This window comes from Triturus cristatus, chromosome 1_2 (genome assembly GCF_964204655.1).
Source record: "Triturus cristatus chromosome 1_2, aTriCri1.1, whole genome shotgun sequence".
NCBI classification, from domain to species: Eukaryota; Metazoa; Chordata; class Amphibia; order Caudata; family Salamandridae; genus Triturus; species Triturus cristatus.
Genome location: NC_140580.1, coordinates 935,186,599 through 935,204,534, shown reverse-complemented (window position 1 = coordinate 935,204,534; position 17,936 = coordinate 935,186,599). Strand labels below are relative to the sequence as shown.

The following is a 17,936-nucleotide window of genomic DNA, read 5'->3' as shown; positions in this document are numbered from 1 at the left end:
CGGGTTGTGTGGAAAGTGCCGCCTCCCAACCCGCTCTTTGTTTATTAGCCCTGCTCGCGCCATCAGCCGCTGATGATGTTAGCACGCCTCGTTTCCCCCGGTAACACAACACAGGCCCACTCCCAGGGGACGGGGGCTGCCAACTTTTACATCTGAAAATTCACATTCCACCATCTCAGTGGAGAGAAAAGGCCCGTTATTTTAACAGGGTTGTTTTGGGCGAGCAGGGCACAGGGCGCCTGCGTTTGGGGGGCACACAATGAGCTTGACCTTACTGCCTGCTTTTATCTTTTTTTATTGCAGGCTGTCAGCGCCTTTTATTTTTGTTTCCATAAATGTTCCCCTTCACTTCGTTTCTTTCCCTCTCATTTCTGGTGCTAGGAAGGGGTGGGTGGGAGGGGCGGTTGTTTTCATAGCCTGGTCACTGCTAAAATAATCACTCAAGACCTGACTGACCTGTGAACACAACCCCCCCCCCCCCCCCCCCCGTCATCTGCAGTAGCGAGGGGTTAGGGGAGACAGGGTCAGGAGCAGGGAAGGGGGCAGGGCAGACCCTCCGTAACTCTCAGCCTTGCCCCGTTTGTCCCGCAGACTCGTCCTACAGTATCCGCTGGTAGAGGTCTTCTGGCAGAGGGAGTGGAATAGCATCAATTCATGTTTTACTGATAAAATACTGAAGGTATAATAATATTTATGTAGCACTCACCTATCCTCAGGATGGAGTCCTGGCGCTATGCAGACCTAACGGGTACAGCAGTATCAGACAGCAGGGCAGACTTTTCTCATTCCTACTCCAAGCATTGCTCAAACGCAGAACTGTTAAGTTGTGTAATAGTATTGTATACGACGCCTAGGAAGAGAAGAAGTGTAGCTGGGGGGAAGGTAAGGGGGGAGAATTAGAAGGGGCACCAAATTAGATTTTGCCGTTGGTGCTTTTCGAGCCAAGGTATGCAGGAGTTGAGCGGGGATTTATTTTTCTTCACAGCCTGCACACTTACCTACTGTGGCAGTGGTACCCCAGGCTTGGTTAAAGTCCTCTATGCTTCGTGCATTACATTCCTCCTCCTCTGTCTTTCAAGGTGTTTCCTGAAGCTGGGTGAGTGGCAGCTGAACCTGCAGGGCATCAACGAGAGCACCATCCCCAAGGTGCTGCAGTGCTACAGCGCCTGCACCGAGCACGACCGCAGCTGGTACAAGGTACGTCTGTGGACTCGTTCATCCAGGAGCGCCCCGAAGTCGATGCCTGCTGTCATGTGTGGAGTCTGACTGCTGTCATGTGTGGAGTCTGTCCAGAAGAATCTGGGTACCTCAGTAAAGTAATGTGCCAGGTACAGGCGCCATTTACATTCCAAGAGCATCCAGGTATCTCACCTCACTCACATGTAGAGCAGTAGCAGTTGCAACTGAGCATGGCTGGTGGGGCGGTGGGGAGAATATAAAAAAAAAGAACTTACCTGGGTGCTGCCTTTTCTCTGTCGTCTTCTGGCAGAAACAGGAAGCACACAGATTGCCAGAATTCCCTGTCCAATCACAACGTTGCCTTACAGCAGCTTTGTGATTGGTTCACTCCGACAGGGGCTAAGAGGCTGGGCATGTTCCCCACCAGGCTCTGTAATGCAGCCTGGTGGGGAAGATGCAAAGTGTGCATGACTGTTTGGCTGGCCCAATTGGGCCGGCCAAGCAGTCATGCGCTCTTAGGGAGTGTGCCTTAGCGGAGGAGCCACTGATGTAGAGTATATGTACACCCCATCATTCCTAGAAGAGTCTGTGTCCCACTGCAGTCCTATGTTAAACAGACCCGCAAAGTTCCTGTGCATCAAAGGAGCTTCTATCCTAGGCGTGTTCAAGAGTCTCACTGCTTTCATGTGTAGGGTCGGTAGAGGACTCACATTTGCCATAAGACTCTGGACAACTCTTTGCAGCTACGTGAAGCGTTAAGCCAGCGCAAACACAGTACATTCTGGGGGCGTTCAGATATGTCACTGCTGTCACATTTTATGTAGACCCTGCAAAGGCCCCATACATTTCAGAAGTGTCTCACTGTAGTCATCACAATAGGAGTCTGAGCACCTCACTGCAGTCGTGTGTTCAGTAGACCCCGCAAAGACCCCATACATCCCCGGAGCATCCTTGCATCTCACTGCAGCAATGTGTGGAGCCAGCACAGGCCCCGCGTTTATCAGGAGAGTCTGGACATTGCTTTAAAGTTACAGCAGACCCTGCATGAGCCCTGTATATCCAAAGAGACTCTAGCTACCTCACTGCTGTCAATAATGTCAAGAGTCATTGGAGGCCCAGTACATCCCGGCAGCTTTTGGACATGTGACTGCACTGATGATGTTGTGTTGCATTGTAATGTAAATTAATGTTTGAGGCATATGAGCTGCAGATTACACACTTTTGCATAGATCGCCATCTGGTGTTGGGCCCGTATGTTTGCAGTTTGTTTTTCCTCTTGGAAAGTCTTTTGGAAGTCACGAGGTCGGTGACTCCTCCTTTGGATCATATTGCGCATGGGCTTCGGCTCCATCCTCAGATTGTTTTTTTCCGCCATCGGGCTCGGATGTAATCTTCGCTCTCCGGTTCCGAACATTTTCCAGTTCGACGATCAAAGCGGAATCCTCACCTCACATCGCGGTATTGTTTCGATCGCGATCTCCTCTATCAACGCACCTTCTCATCGACAAATCTTCGGTTCCAGACGTCGACGGCGGCCTTCGGGCCTACCCAAGCTCCGGTCCCGGCTGATGGAAAGAACTCCATTCAAGAAGTGCCCTCGATGTGGGTCCAAATTCCCCCACACCGATCTTCATGAGGTGTGCAACCTCTGCCTCTCCCCTGAACAAGAGGCTCGAGACTGTCCGGCCTGTAAGTCTTTCAGATTGAAAAAGACTTTTCGGGACCGAAGAGCCAGACGAAACATGGCACACTCCTCGACCTCCGTTCCAGTCGTTATCTTCGGAGACGACATCGAAGATACGGGACAGCAGCGCACCGAAGAGGACCTAGTCAGTGCTTCCGAGGCCGACGACTCAGATGTGGAGGACATCACTCCGGCGCAGAGGGTCGTGAGTAATATACCCCCCTCCCACACCCGCGCCAACACCCAAAAAGGCTTCAGTCACGCCTTCGGGCCTAGGCAAGACCAGAGACACTGCTTCACACACCCCACATTTGGGCCCGGTGAAGAAGCCAAATAAGCCTTCCGGCGGCTTGGGCTCGAGCCAGCCTGCCAGCGGTGCCGAGAAACACACTTCGGCAACGAAAAAGAAACCGGCCTCTACCTCGACACCGAGCTCCGCACCGAAGTCCTCGGTGTCGAAACCCAGCGCTTCCGTACCGACGCCATCTTCGGTACCGACCAAACCCCATAAGGCCCTCGGCACCGACACTTCCAAGCCGAAGCCCACCTCGGCGCCGACCAAGAAATCGGAGGTTCCCAAGCCCAGTGCTAAGCAAACTGGCACGGACAAGCCTAAAAAGTCATCGGCCCCGAAGACTTTGGCGCCGACGGACCAAACACTGTCACAGGAACTATTTACACCGGATCCCTTACAAAAAACTCTCACCTGGGATCCAAAAACTGGACATTTGGCACTCTCTTCCAAAAAGAGACATTTGGACAAACCGGCTCCGCCTCCACCTCCAAAGAGGAAGGACTCTGCTACCTCCCCTTTCAGAATACCTTCCCCACCTCCTCCACCCTCTCCACCTCCGCCCCCTCCGCCTTCTCCACCCCCACCTCATCGCTCTCCGACCCCGTCTCCAGACGATGATGATCAGGGGGACCCATATCACGATACAGGGGATGTGCCTCAAGATCCCACCCCTACAGGATCCCCAGACCCATGGGACGACTACAATAACCCAGATATTCCCGACGTCCCACAAGATGACCTTTACCCTTCCAGGCCATCTCCACCGGAAGACTCATTAGGTTTCCACCACCTACTTCAAAGGGCGGCACACTATCATGGGGTAGAGTTACACACTGACCCAGTGGAGGAGGATTTCCTCCTCGACACATTTGATACCACACATAGGTCTACCTCCATACTACCTATGCTCATGGGGGTGGTAAAACATGCGCCAGAGGTTTTTAAGGACCCAGTCAGGGTCAGGGTCATTAACCCACGCATAGAAAAAAAATACAAAGCTGCCCCCACAGATCCTGCCTATATCAAAGGGCCAGCGCCACTAGATTCCCTAGTGGTTTCCACTGCATGAAAAAGATCAAATTCCCAGGCGTCAGGCGAAGCACCACCACGTGACAAAGATTCAAAGCTACTGGACACGTCAGGAAAGCGCACTGCGTCACAGGCAGCCAATATATGGCGTATCGCCAACACCCAAGCGCTATTGGCCTGATACGATAGGGCACATTATGATGAATTAGAAACCATAATGCACCACCTCCCTGAAATATATAAAAATAGGGCCAATGAATTAATTCAAGAGGGTAAGACAATAACTAACACCTCTATACGCTGTGCCTTAGATGCAGCAGACACAGCTTCCAGGGCCATTAATACTAGCGTCCTCCTCCGTCGCCATGCTTGGCTAAGAATATCAGGTTTTAAACCAGAGGTACAAGCCTCCATCCTGAATCATCCCTTTGACCAAGAACACCTATTCGGCCCAAAGGTAGATGAGGCCCTCGAAAAAATGAAGGACACCGATACGGCGAAGTCCATGGGAGCCCTGCAGTTACACCCTCCTAGGCGCTCTTTTCGCCGCTCTTCCTTTCGGAGTACATCTAGAGGCTACTCCTCAGATAACGCGTCCACTTCCTACAAATTCCCCACTCAGTCCACCTTCACAAGGGGTTATCAAAGAGGCGGCTATAGGGGCAATAATAATAAAGGCAGAGGCAAAACAAATACCGCCCGCTCTGCCACACCGCCTACCCAATGACTTCCTCCCTCCCCCCCCCCCGCTCCCTCCAGACCATCCCACTCCGGTCGGGGGCAGACTTCAAAATTTCCTTCATGTCTGGGAGACCATCACCTCAGACAAGTGGGTGACGCAAATTATTCGGTCAGGATACTGCCTGGAATTAACCTCTACCCCCCCAAACATTCCACCCAGGCAACGCCCAATGTCACAAGAACATTCCACATTACTAAAACAGGAGGTAATCTCCCTCCTGCAAAAACATGCAATAGAACAAGTCAAAGGCTTGTTGACATCCCTCGGTCCAGTTTACCCATCGAGGGTGCTTTTTAGAAGTGTAGAAGTGAGCTCAGTCAAGGGGGCCACGATAGTACCGTATCCCTTGACGAAGCGTCGGTAGTAGCCAGTGAGGCCCAAGAAGGCTCGGACCTCTGTCTGTGTCTTGGGGGGTTCCCAGGCCATGATAGTTTCGATCTTGGCCTGGAGGTGTTGCACCTTGCCCAGACCCACCAAGTGACCGAGGTACACTACCGACCCCTGCCCGATCTGGCACTTACTGGCCTTGATCGTCAGACCCGCCTGCTGCAAAGCCTGAAGGACAGCCTGTAGGTGACACAAATGGTCCTCCCAGCTGCGGCTGAAGACAGCAATGTCATCCAGGTACGCAACCGAAAAGGCCTCCATCCCAGAGAGGACTTGGTTCACCAACCGCTGGAACGTGGCAGGGGCGTTCTTGAGCCCAAAGGGCATCACACAGAACTGGTAGTGACCCTCAGGTGTGGAGAAGGCTGACCTTTCCTTGGCTCCATCTGTCAGGGAAATCTGCCAGTACCCGGATGTAAGGTCAAAGGTACTGAGATATTGGGCAGCTCCCAACCGGTCAATGAGCTCATCCGCTCTCGGGATGGGATGAGCATCTGTCTTTGTCACAGAACTCAGTCCCCTGTAATCCACACAAAACCGGAGTTCTGAGGTAGTGCCCGGCGGGGCAGCTTTGGGTACCAGTACCACCGGACTGGACCAGGCACTACTTGAAGGCTCAATCACTCCTAGCTCTAGCATCTTGGTAACTTCTCCATGGATGCTCGCCTTCACCTTATCCGACAGTCGGTAGGACTTGGACTTCACAGGTGGGCTGTCCCCTGTGTCCACATCATGGGTACACAGATGAGTCCTTCCCGGGATAAGTGAGAACAAGGTCGCAAACTGCTCCAGAACCTGGTGGCAGTCCTTCCGTTGTTCAGGAGTTAGGGACGGTGAAAGGATCACTCCCTCCACCGACCCATCCTTCTCTTGGGACGCAAACAGATCAGGAAGAGGTTCACTTTCCTCTTCCTCTGACCCATCAGTCACCATCATTAAAGTGACCTCGGGTCTCTCTTGGTGAGGCTTGAGGCGGTTGACATGGAGCACCCGATGGGGCTGCCTGGGGGTCTTAAGATCCACCACATAGGTGACCTTGCCCTTCTTCTCAACCACCTCAAAGGGGCCTGACCAGCGACCCTGGAGGGCGCTAAGCTCTCCAGGTTCCATCACCCACACCTTCTGGCCAGGCTCCAGCTCCACCGGGTGAGCGTTTCGGTCATACCATTCCTTCATGACCGTCTGGCTGGCTTCTAGGTTTTCAGAAGCTTGCTTCCACAACCTAGCCATTTGGCTACGAAAAGCCAGCATGTAGCTCACCACATCCTGGGGGAGTTTTCTGGGAGTCTTTTCCCATCCATCCTTCACCAGGCTGAGGGGTCCTCGCACAGGGTGTCCGTACAACAGCTCGAATGGGCTGAAGCCCACTCCCTTCTGTGGTACCTCCCTGTAAGAAAACAGCAAACAAGGTAGGAGGACGTCCCATTTCCTCCGCAGGCTCTCGGGCAGACTCCTGATCATGCCCTTTAAGGTTTTGTTAAACCTCTCCACCAGACCATTGGTCTGGGGGTGATAAGGAGTGGAGAACCGGTAAGTGACTCCACACTCTTTCCACATAGCCCGCATATATGCCGACATGAAGTTGGTACCTCTGTCTGACACAACTTCCTTGGGGAATCCCATCCGGGTGAAAATTCCCATAAGAGCCCGTGCCACTGCAGGTGCAGTAATGGTCCTCAGAGGGATAGCCTCTGGGTACCGAGTGGCATGATCCACCAGAACCAGGATAAACCTGTGACCGGCAGACGTTGGTGGATCCAATGGCCCAACAATGTCGATGCCCACCCTTTCAAAGGGGGTGCCAACGACAGGCAGTGGTTCCAGGGGAGCCTTCAGCTTCACCCCTGTTTTCCCACTAGCTTGGCAGGTTACACACGTCCTACAAAAAGTATCGGACGTAATCCTCATCTGAGGCCAGTAGAAATGAGGGACAAGTCGAGCAAAGGTCTTGTCTTGTCCCAAGTGTCCTGCCAAGGGTATTTCATGAGCCAATCCCAATAGGAAGGCTTGGTAACGCTGGGGAACCATCAAGGCCCGGGATGAACCATGCACCGGAGCCTTGGGTTCGCTATAAAGGAGTCCATCTTCCCAATATATGTGGAAGTTCCCCGAATCGTTACCCGCTGCCTGGGCTTCGGCCTGCCGCCGTAAACCCTCAAGGGTAGGGCACTCCTTTTGGGCCCGACAAAACTCCTCCCTAGTAGGTCCTCCCTCCACCTGCCAATCTGCAGGGGTAGGTAAGCTCTCCAGGGAAGTTACATCCCCCTCCGTAGACTCCGGGACCACACCAGTCACCCCATCCGCCTTTGGAGGTTCCGATGCCGGGGCAGGCTTCCCCCGTCCCCGTTTACCCTTTCCGGCAGCTGGTTGGGCCTTTGTCCCAGGCTACAACCTCTGTGAACTCCCTCTTCGGGCAGTCACGGACCGGGTGTTGGCACACGTCCACTCAGGGGTCCCCAACATTTCCATGTGGGCCCTGAACTCGACCTCCTTCCACGTCGAGTGTTCAAGGTCATTTCCCAACAGGCAGTCGACCGGCATGGCAGGGCTTATCGCAACTCGTAGAGGACCTGCCACCCCTCCCCACTCAAAGGGAATCTGGGCCACTGGATAGTGACCCTCTCGGTTGTCAGCCATCACAACCGGGTGGACTACATGGGGAACCACCTGCTCTGGGGACACCAGCTGACTCCTTACCATAGTCATGCTGGCTCCTGTGTCCCTCAGGGCCTCCACCCTCTGGGCATTGATGGTGACCCACTGCCTGTACTTAGTAGTATTCGAGGGCACCTGGGTCTTAGGAACCATCTCACAATCCCCTAAGGACACTAGGGTTAGCCCTGCCCACTCACCTCCCTTATCTAGGGGCAACTCCTCCCGAGCACTACACTCGCCACCCCAGGGGTCTTTCCTCCAATGGGAGGGTGTGGTCTCTTGAGACACTTGGCATCCCCCTTATAGTGCCCAACCTCACCACACTCATAACATCGGACAACCCTAGGCTGCTGACCACGGTCAGGATAAGGGGGTTTGTGGGGGCCAACCTTAGGAGGGAATCCTACTCCCTTCCCTCGTGAACTCTTTTGGGGGCCTTTGGAGAACTCCTTCTTTTTGTCTCCCCCCCTCTTTCTTCTGGGGGGCGCCCTGTCCAGCCCCTTGGAAATTCCCTCCAGTCCCTTTTGAGGATACCCGAGTACTCGCCCAGATATCCGCCTCCTCTGCAAGCTTCCTAGGATTAGTTAGCTTGCTGTCCACCAGGTGCTGACGCAGCTCCGGAAAACTTTTCTCGAGGAGGTGCTCCTTTAAAATCAGATTATACAGTCCCTCATAGTCCTTTACCTCACTGCTCTGCACCCAGCCCTCTAAGGCCTTCTTGGCATAGTCCAAGAAGTCTACCCAATTCTGGGTGGCCAACTTTTGACTGCCCCGAAACCTCTGCCTGAATTTTTCAGGGGTCAACCCAAATTTCCTAACTAGGGCGACCTTCATGATGGGGTAATTGGTCTGATCGTTCTGTTCCAACGCTAACAAGGCATCCCTCCCCACCGGAGGCATATACCTATATAGGCCACCCCCCCACTGGGCTTCGGGGACTCCATGGGCTCTTAAGGAGACCTCATAAGCAGCCAGCCATTTAACGATGTCATCCCCGACACCATAGCTGGCGACTACATCTTTTGGCAGGTAAGGCCTGGACTCCCTGGGGATTTCTCTAGGTACGCTGCCACCAATGGGACTGCTGGAGGTTCCCAACTGTAGCGCTTTGAGTTCTAATTCCTTTAAATGGAGCTCATGGAGGAACCTCCTCTCCTCCCTCTCCTTCTCCAAACGGGCCAGTTCCTTTTTAAACTGCCTCTCCTCCCTCCTTTCAACTAAGTCAGCTGATGACAGGCTTCCCCCCGAGGCGCTACTACCTGCCCTTGAAGGAGCACTAGGTCCTGCATCCATGTGTCCACTCTCAGGGGGGAAAATTAATTCTGGTTCCTCTGTGGTGTCTAGTTCTGGTCCCTCCTCCCGTTTCCCGCTAGGGTGGGCCATGACCCAGGCTCTCAAGCTCGTTTGGAGTTCTTTTTTCTTTTCCCCTTGCTTGAAGAACACCTCCCTCTCCTGGCAGAATTCTTTAAGTTGAGTTACTGTATATTCCTCCAGCCTACCCAACTCAAACTCCATCCTACCAGGTGGGACCCAATTCAGCAGAACAGGAGCTTACAAAAGGATACCTTTCCTTCAAGAGGAAACGCACCACCAGACAGAATAATTTTTAAAACAAAATTCCAATTAGGGAGGCACTCTGGAGAAAACTCCAGCAAAAACAATCAAGTGTAGGCTGTGGCGTGCCAAACTGCTAATGAGCGGATGTAAGCACAGATTCAGGATCCCACCGCTGAGCACCAACTTGTTGGACCTACGTCCTATGGGTAGCTTGGCTCAAGTTAACAGGCATTCACCTCAACATGGTATCTCGTGCTTGCATCCTACCCAGCTCGCAATCTAGCGCAACACCACTCAAAAAGGACACTACACCGATTAATGTTAAAGATTACCAGTCGTCTTTATCCTCTTTTTCTTTAGCTGTGGTTATACATGTTCATATCTCTAAATGAAACATTTCATTACATTTGTTTTGACAATCTAGTTTCACATTTGTTACCCCACTGTAGCATTTTTCTACACCCCTCCCCTGTGATTCCAACCCAACTCTATGCCTCTGGGGGACCACTTTAATTCTCCATCTACGCGCTCACCCAGACATTACATTTCTCTATACATCAGTTGGTTACACAGTCTCTGCAATGTTCTTCTGACATGGCTCCTTTAACTATTCTTCCTGGTCCTTATTGCTGACACCAATTGTGCAACTCCTACACTTAGGTATAAGGGGGTAATACACTCTACTACTGGTCTTTAGCGGGTGCTCTCTAGACAGTATAAAGAACAACTTACTTTATCATAAATTACTAATGCATTTCAGGGTAGCTATTGTCACAACCCTTACAACTAGAGGTTAACAGCTATTTCAAACATTTAATTTCATTACAACAGTACATAGGCTTCAATCGCATAGATGTCTGTGTTTGTCTACTCTGGGTCTCGGCGTCTCAGAGACTAAAAAGGTATAATCAGGACATTTACTGAGCTCAGCTGTGTGCTTCCCTGGACTCTCTCCCCCCCCCTGCTTCTCCAATACCCAGCTTACGGTACAGTCCCGATGTCCTCTGCTCCAGTGGTCCCGTCAGAACTGACTTCCCCTCACTTTGTAAGAGACGGGCCTCTTCGTCGGCGAGGTGTTCTCCTCCACAGGGAGGGCGAGGACCTGGGAACTCCCACCGATCCCCACCCCCGAGGAATAACTTATGGGAGATCCCCTTTCGGGAAGATAATCCTCGATCGGGCTCTTTCCCGCCCCCTGTCCGGATCTGTGCCTCCCTCCGCTACGGTCTTTTGACAGCCAGCCGCTGAGGACTCAAATCGGGGACCGGGACGTTACGCGTTCACCGCCTCTAGGAACAGGACGGGGCGCAGTCTCCCTCACTCCCGGCAACGAAGGGCGGCGCTTCGGCCCCTTCCCACGTGATCGGAGGACGGCGGCCTCCGGGCCGGACACGCCCCCCTTCCTTCTTCCTGAAGCGACTTCTCCTCAGAGGATTGGCAACGTCGCTGGCTCCCAGCCCCTCACCTTTCCAGCTCTCGGGGCACCGCGGATCTACTTCAGAGGACCCCCGGCCACGCTACCGATCACGGAGTGGCGGCAGGGTCCATTTCAGGTAGGGCCTCGTCGAGGGAGTATAACGGGGGGTGGGGGGTTCTTGGGGCGGCACTAGACGCTGCCAGGAATTCTCCGGTTCAGGTGGCACAGAAAGACACAGCCCTCTTAGCTACGGGCCGTGGTCAGCTTCTTCTCAATTAGGGATAAGGGGGTAATCGCCAGGGCCAGTCTAATTCTTCCTCTCCTGCCAAGAAGGTACGCGGGATGAGTCGGTCTCAGACAGCAATCCTGGACCCCCTTCACGGGTTCTGGCCACTTTTGAAAATCCTAGTATTACGCTGTTCCACCAGCCCACTGACTGCGTTCAGGGACCGGTCACAAGGTTAGGGGTGATGTCACTAGGTTTAGGAATCTGTGCAGACCCTTGGACCTGTCCGTTCCCTTCCAAGTACAACCACCTCCTCACACAGGCGCCTTACTCCTGATCACCACGCAGTGCCCTTCTATCCTCAAATGGCCGCCCGCCTGTCACCTCTATTTATCTTCTGGGGCCTGACTGGCCAGAGGGGCCCAGAAGGTTCCGGAACCTCCCATGGCAGTCATGGCCCAGGCGCTGAGGTGACAGTTGGAACCACCATTTTTTGGAGAAGGGAAAGGGACAAAAAGAATAATAAAATGAGGAGGGAACTGCCAAAGGGCTGACAGGTCTAACACCACCACACAAGGGCAACCCCATCTCAAAATCAGGGATAGCTAGGTGGATTGTAAAATGCATCCAGATTTGCTACCACAAAGCAAAACGAACGCTATCCGTTCCCCCTAAAGCCCATTCTACACGAAAATAGGGGCTTCTATGGATTTTCTAGGGAACATCCCATTAGATGATATCTGCAAAGCAGCTACATGGTCAACACCGCACACTTTCACTAAACACTACTGTGTAGATGTGCAAACCAAGCAACAAGCTAGTGTGGGCCAGGCTGTACTAAAAACACTATTGCAAACCACTGCAACAGATACCGGTGGTCGCCTCTAAGGTTGGGAACTGCTATATAGTCTATGCAAAAGTGTGTAATCTGCAGCTCATATGCCTCGAACGGAATATGCTACTTAACAGTATGCATCTGTTCTTGGCATGTAGAGCTGCAGATTTACACACGCCCACCTGCCTCCCCGGCTACCTTTATCTGTTCCAGTCTATCTTATTTAGATACAACACACATGGGTTTCTTCACTGTTTTTACTACGCTCCATCTTTCCCTGCTGGCGAAAAACAATCTGAGGATGGAGCCGAAGCCCATGCGCAATACGATCCAAAGGAGGAGTCACCGACCTCGTGACTTCCAAAAGACTTTCCAAGAGGAAAAACAAACTGCAAACATCCGGGCCCAACACCAGATGGCGATCTATGCAAAAGTGTGTAGATCTGCAGCTCTACATGCCAAGAACAGATGCATACTGGTAAGTAGCATATTCCTTATAGAGCACTTCATATCCCTAATAAGCCACCAATGGGTGTTTGCAGATGGGTATCTCGCTGCTACATGAGTGTGCTTTCGTGAAACAGTGGGTGCCGGTGACGTGGGCTATATGTTTAGTGTTTCACTGTCAATAGTGAGGACCAGAACTGTGGTCTAATAATGTTTTTTTGCAACATACGGGCATTAATTGAACCAAAAAGTAGTAACAGAGAGGAGCTGAAGTTTGCCAGGATAGTGTATAGATTGATTGAGAGAGTGTGGTGTGGCTTATATAGGAAGACTTTTTGAGTTGTGCGTAGCTGACAACAATTTCTCAGTCTTTGTTGCATCGTGCGTATAGCTGTGCATATGCGTTGGCGTAAGAGGAAAGTGTGAGAATACACACAGTCATGCACGCAGATACCTACTATCTTTGAAGTTGACACAGTTTAAACAACATTGACTATCCGACGTAGCCCACCCAGGAGCAGCAGCGGAACAACTTATAGCAATGCACGTTATACAATCTGCCATAGTATGTGCTCTGAGAGGTCCACCCAGAAACAGCGTACAAACAGCCATTATGCTCTCAGTCTTAGTGTAAGCCTGAAGAGTCCATGGTGGAGCATCATAGAAAAAATTCTTAGAAAATGGCATAATACAACTCACCCTTCTACAGAATCAGCCATGGTTATGAGCACTGCAGGTCTGAGAAAGGCCTAGCAGCAAACATCTTCTTAGACACATCCTTAACTCCATACAAACATTTGATCCACCAAGTTTCCACTGATATACTTTGGAAAGAATACCTTGAATATATTCTATATTATATATACTGCCACCTTAGGAGAGCCTGAAATTCATCTACACTATGTACCTGTTCTTGTTCGGTTTGACTGGTTGTGGTCCGTTACGTATAGGGATGCGACGTTCACATTACTCTTGCAGTTACACTTGCCTGTGGTTAACACATGCCGTAGTTAATGGAATTGGATGGCGCTGTTGTTTACACGTATAACGGTGAATACAGCTTATAGTGACCTGAACCTCCAAGAGTGTGGTCTGTAATTCTTCCCTCAAAGGAGAGTTTGTGTTCCCTGCTGCCATAAGTTGAGGGAGCATAGGGGGTGAAGATATACTTGTTGGTAGCATGCTATCCAGCATAATGTTGCTTCGTGCCTGTTCACTGTTGAAAGACTTCTCCGTTTTATACAATGCATATTTTCAACTCCCTTACTAAAGAATTGTTAACACATTGCTAATAGCTTGGTTAAAAGCAGCCCTCGATGCAGGTGTCTACCACAATCCAGTCACAATTGTGAATTCTTTTGTACTCTTCATCTGTGTGTAGCGTAATGCAACCCCTTCCCACTCGTCGCAGCCATATCTACTTAGAGGCGGGATTGAATTTGTAACAACCCCACACAATGTCTACTACACCATGCCTATATTTTGACTGTTTTTGTCAGGCCGAGGTTCAGTTTTAAAATAAAAATGAATGACTTCCTAGCAGGATGTTGCAATGCAGAGCCAAAAATTGCAGGTGCTGTAAAACAATCTGGTTATCTGCAGATATGAGAACTTATCATGTGCTCTGTGCATCCCTGGATAAAAGGAGGCACCTCGCCACAGTGATGTGTTACACAACACAGACCGGATACATCACAAATTGTAAAGTCTACATAGGCCCCATACACACCAGTTACTTCTGAACCTTTTACTTTCTTTATAGAAAGATTAGATCTCCCCCTATACATCCACAGAGAGCATGGGCCTCTTACTGCAGTAATGTGTAGAAACGGGACATGCGCCTTACATCTCAGGAATGCCTCTTATTGCTCCTTCACAAATGACTTCATGTTCTCCCATGTGACTTGTCCTCAAAATTCACACGTGTTGTTCCTGCAAGTAAAGTTTGACTGACTGTGCTTATATGTTTTTTTCATCATGCATTGGTGCACTTCTTTGTGTTTAATCTGTATCCCTGCGTCAAGTGTTGGTGCACCTGTATGTGTGTGTGAAAGACAGCGTTGCATGTCTGGTTTGCTGACATCCTACGTTTGTGTATCCCAGCATCATGTGTATGTCTTCCAGTGTGTTTCTGTGTATGCTTGCATCACACATTGCTCATAATGACCTTTCATTGCACTGTGGGTGTTGAGAAGTACAGGTAGTAGCATCAAACTTAAACCTGTAAGCCCTGATTGCCCCATCTTCTCCATAGAATCACTGTTGCCTATTCTTTCTTGAGCCTCTTTTTAATGCCACCACAATGTGACTTTCACATGTTCCTAGTCCTGTCATTTGCTGTGTATCTTTGCCTGCCTCTGTGGCTACTGTGCATGTGCTCCTGATCTACTCTCATTGCCTGTTGTACATTGGTGCAAATTTCTCCAGTATCATCTTCGGGTCCTGTGTTTTTGTTGGTCTACTCCCATCGCTTACTATGCATGTGCGCTGGTAACTAGATTCATTAGTATTTTATTTACTTGTGTGCTTTGTTGTATATATATGCTCTGCCCTCATTTTTCTCTTGTGCACTCTATGTAGGCATGGCATGCGTGGGCTGTGATGAACTTCGAGGCTGTACTCCACTACAAGCACCAGAACCAGGCCAGAGATGAGAAAAAGAAGCTGAGACACGCCAGTGGCACCAGCATCACCAGTGCCACCAGTGCCAACACTGATGGCAGCAACAGTGAGAGCGAGAATGAAAGCATCGAGGGGAGCCCAGTGCCATCCCCACTGCAAAAGAAGGTGTCCGAGGTACGTCTTTATAAAATGTTGCTATGACACAGGAAGTGTGTTCATACCTACCTTTGCTGCTGGGCACAGGAAGAGTTGCCACTCTAGGAGCGATGTCTGTGCAGCAGTGTAATCTAGACCAATAGTCTGCAAGGTGATGGATTTAGGCCTGGTAGGTTCAGGATTCGTGAGCAGTGTTGTAAATGGTGTTATCTTTTGGGTTTTTAAGTACACAATATGGGCAGTACGTTCTGTGTTGGCAGGTAATGGGGTCTAGGCTTAAGAGAATCAAGTCTTTGGAGTATCATGTTTGAGGTTGTAAAGTTCAGAGTTTTTGAATGGTAGGGTCTAGGGATTGTGGAATCCGGTTTTGTTTTAGTTATGGGATCTAAGGTTAAAATGTTCTGTTTGTTTGTGCGTAGCAGAACCTAATGATAGGATATGCATTCTCAATCGCAGATGTTTTTGAAAGTGGCACAGAACACATTCCTTCAGGAATACTCCGTTTCTCTGCCTGCCATTTCCCCCCTGCCCTTGTAAGTAGCACTGGCCATAGCAGTGGAAACTTCTAGAGTGCTGTCTGCTAAGCTTTAACAAGAGAAAGTAGTGCCACTTCTTTAGCGAAAAACAATCAGGGGGACAGTGTGACCCGTATTATCTCATTTCTTTTCCTCAGGCCCCAATTCAGTCCATTATAGACGAGAGCCAGAGGAAGGGAATAGGCACCATGAGGAGAAAAAGATTGAGCTTCTGATGCATCTCATTGTTCTGATGGTTACTTCTTCCTGCAGATTTGGCACCTGACTAATCTTCTTCAGGCACCAGACTTGATCCAGAAACTCATGCAATAGGTCGTCAGGGCTGACAGGTAGCCTTGCTCAGCTTCAGCCATATCTTCAGTTTCTTGACTATGTCACTCTACACCTCCCCCTCTACCCCCCTCCCCAAAAAGTTTCAGCAGTCAAACCATGTTGTGCCTGCAGGAAGCAAATGTCTACTCTGGGGCCACACTATATCATCCATCACTGCCACCTCAGCCCAAGCATAACTCCAGTTCCTACGACCAATGTGCAGTCACACATTGGAAGGCAATCAAGATAAGGGAGGCCAAAATTTACAAGGGCCAAATCTGAAAGTCCTCTCTCATTCCTGATCCACTTCATTCCTGATTCATTTGAGGTCTTTTGGATATTTCAAAGCTAGCCCTTCCAGCCCATCCAACAGCTGTGGCTTCACATACCTTGGCGGTTTTTGAGGTTGACGAAAGTAACAATAATCTGCTTCCTTCTCTCTTGCACCCCCCAGTCCCCTCTCCCTAGCTTAAAATCTAAAAATCGTATTCACACTCCCCGTGCATAAATTACAGGTTTAGAGAGAAGTGTCCTACAGATCATAGAAGGTGGCTAGGTCCTTCCATTTTAGGATGCCTCTCCAACCATGCATCAGGAGGTTTGTGTTGACCACACACAGATCTTGACTATGGAAGTTCTGGCTCTTCAGGAAGCCATTGTGCTGTTACCTAAAAGGGGGATGGGCTTTAGATACCATCTTGCTACCTTTTGTTTCACAAGAAGCATGGGGGTTTTCAGCCCCTTCTGGACTTGCTAGACTTCAATCCCTTTCTTTGCAACAAGCAGTTAAGAATGCTTTCTCACTTTTATGGGTTCTTCTGTCTCTGAACTCCTATTGCATGTTATCCCTGGATTTACAGGACACATACTTTTACAACCAGATCAGACCAACAGGAATTATCTGTGCTTTGTGGTAGGGGTCTATCCACTACCAGTTTGCTGTCTGTCCTAAAAGCTCACTTCAGCCCCATATATATTCACAGACGTAATGTCAGTGGGTGCAGCCTATCTCTGCAGGTTGAGGTTACATGCATTTATGTACCTCAATGACTGGCTTTTGAAAGCAAACTGTTTGCAGCTGGTGTTGGTCCTTCTTCGGAGCATAGTTTTGGTCCTTTTCAATCTCAAGTTTTTCGGTCATAGGGATCTCTCAGACCAAATACTGATCACCTTGATGGTCTCTTGCAATCTGCTGTGGTGAAGGAGCACTGTTTAGTCTTACACCAGCCATGTCCATGGTTGTGACTGGTGCTTTGACCCTTGGTTGGGGTGGGTAACCTTTGGAATGATCTAGGTTCACAGGGTGATAGCCTTCAGACTGCGTGCTGCATATTGCTTGAGTTTTGCGTGTTCTGCTTTCCTCTGAAAGCCTTTCTTGCTTCTGTGTACAGCATTTACATTTGGGACCTAATCAACAATCCTGCAGTAATGTAGTATTTCAACAAGCAGAGTGGTGTTGGCTTGTGCCTTATTGTATGGAAGTTCTGACCTTGTTTCATTGGGTCACAGACAGGAAAATCTCTCTGCCTGTGAGCAGTCTGGTGGACTGCCTCACCATGAAGATAGACGAGCTGAACAGATATGGTCTTGCTGACCATGAGTGGTATCTCCATTTTGAAGTGGTCCTATTGTATTTTGCTCTATGGGGCATGCTTCCTGTGGACTTGTTCGCCACATGCGAAAATGCTCAGTGTCACTTGTTGTGATCCGTTGGGACTTCCTTGTACGCTATATGTTCTTGCCCATCCTAGCAATCCTTTGGGTTCTGAGAAAAGTGAGAAATTACTCTGCACAGATGATCTTAAATTCCCTGGATTGTGTGAGGAGGGTTGGGTTTTCAGATCTCCTGACGTTGAC

General features: G+C 50.1%; 1 protein-coding gene across 2 annotated transcripts in view; it reads left to right on the top strand.

The window, feature by feature from the left end:
* The window catches only part of MTOR (mechanistic target of rapamycin kinase), a 1,008,697-nt gene that overhangs the window by 739,113 nt on the left and 251,648 nt on the right, over window positions 1-17,936 (top strand). For both annotated transcript variants that reach the window (XM_085609875.1, XM_085609873.1), the window contains 2 exons: window positions 1,080-1,197; window positions 15,034-15,249. In XM_085609875.1, coding sequence (XP_085466001.1) covers window positions 1,080-1,197; window positions 15,034-15,249 — 334 coding nt within the window. The remainder of the gene's footprint in view (window positions 1-1,079; window positions 1,198-15,033; window positions 15,250-17,936) is intronic.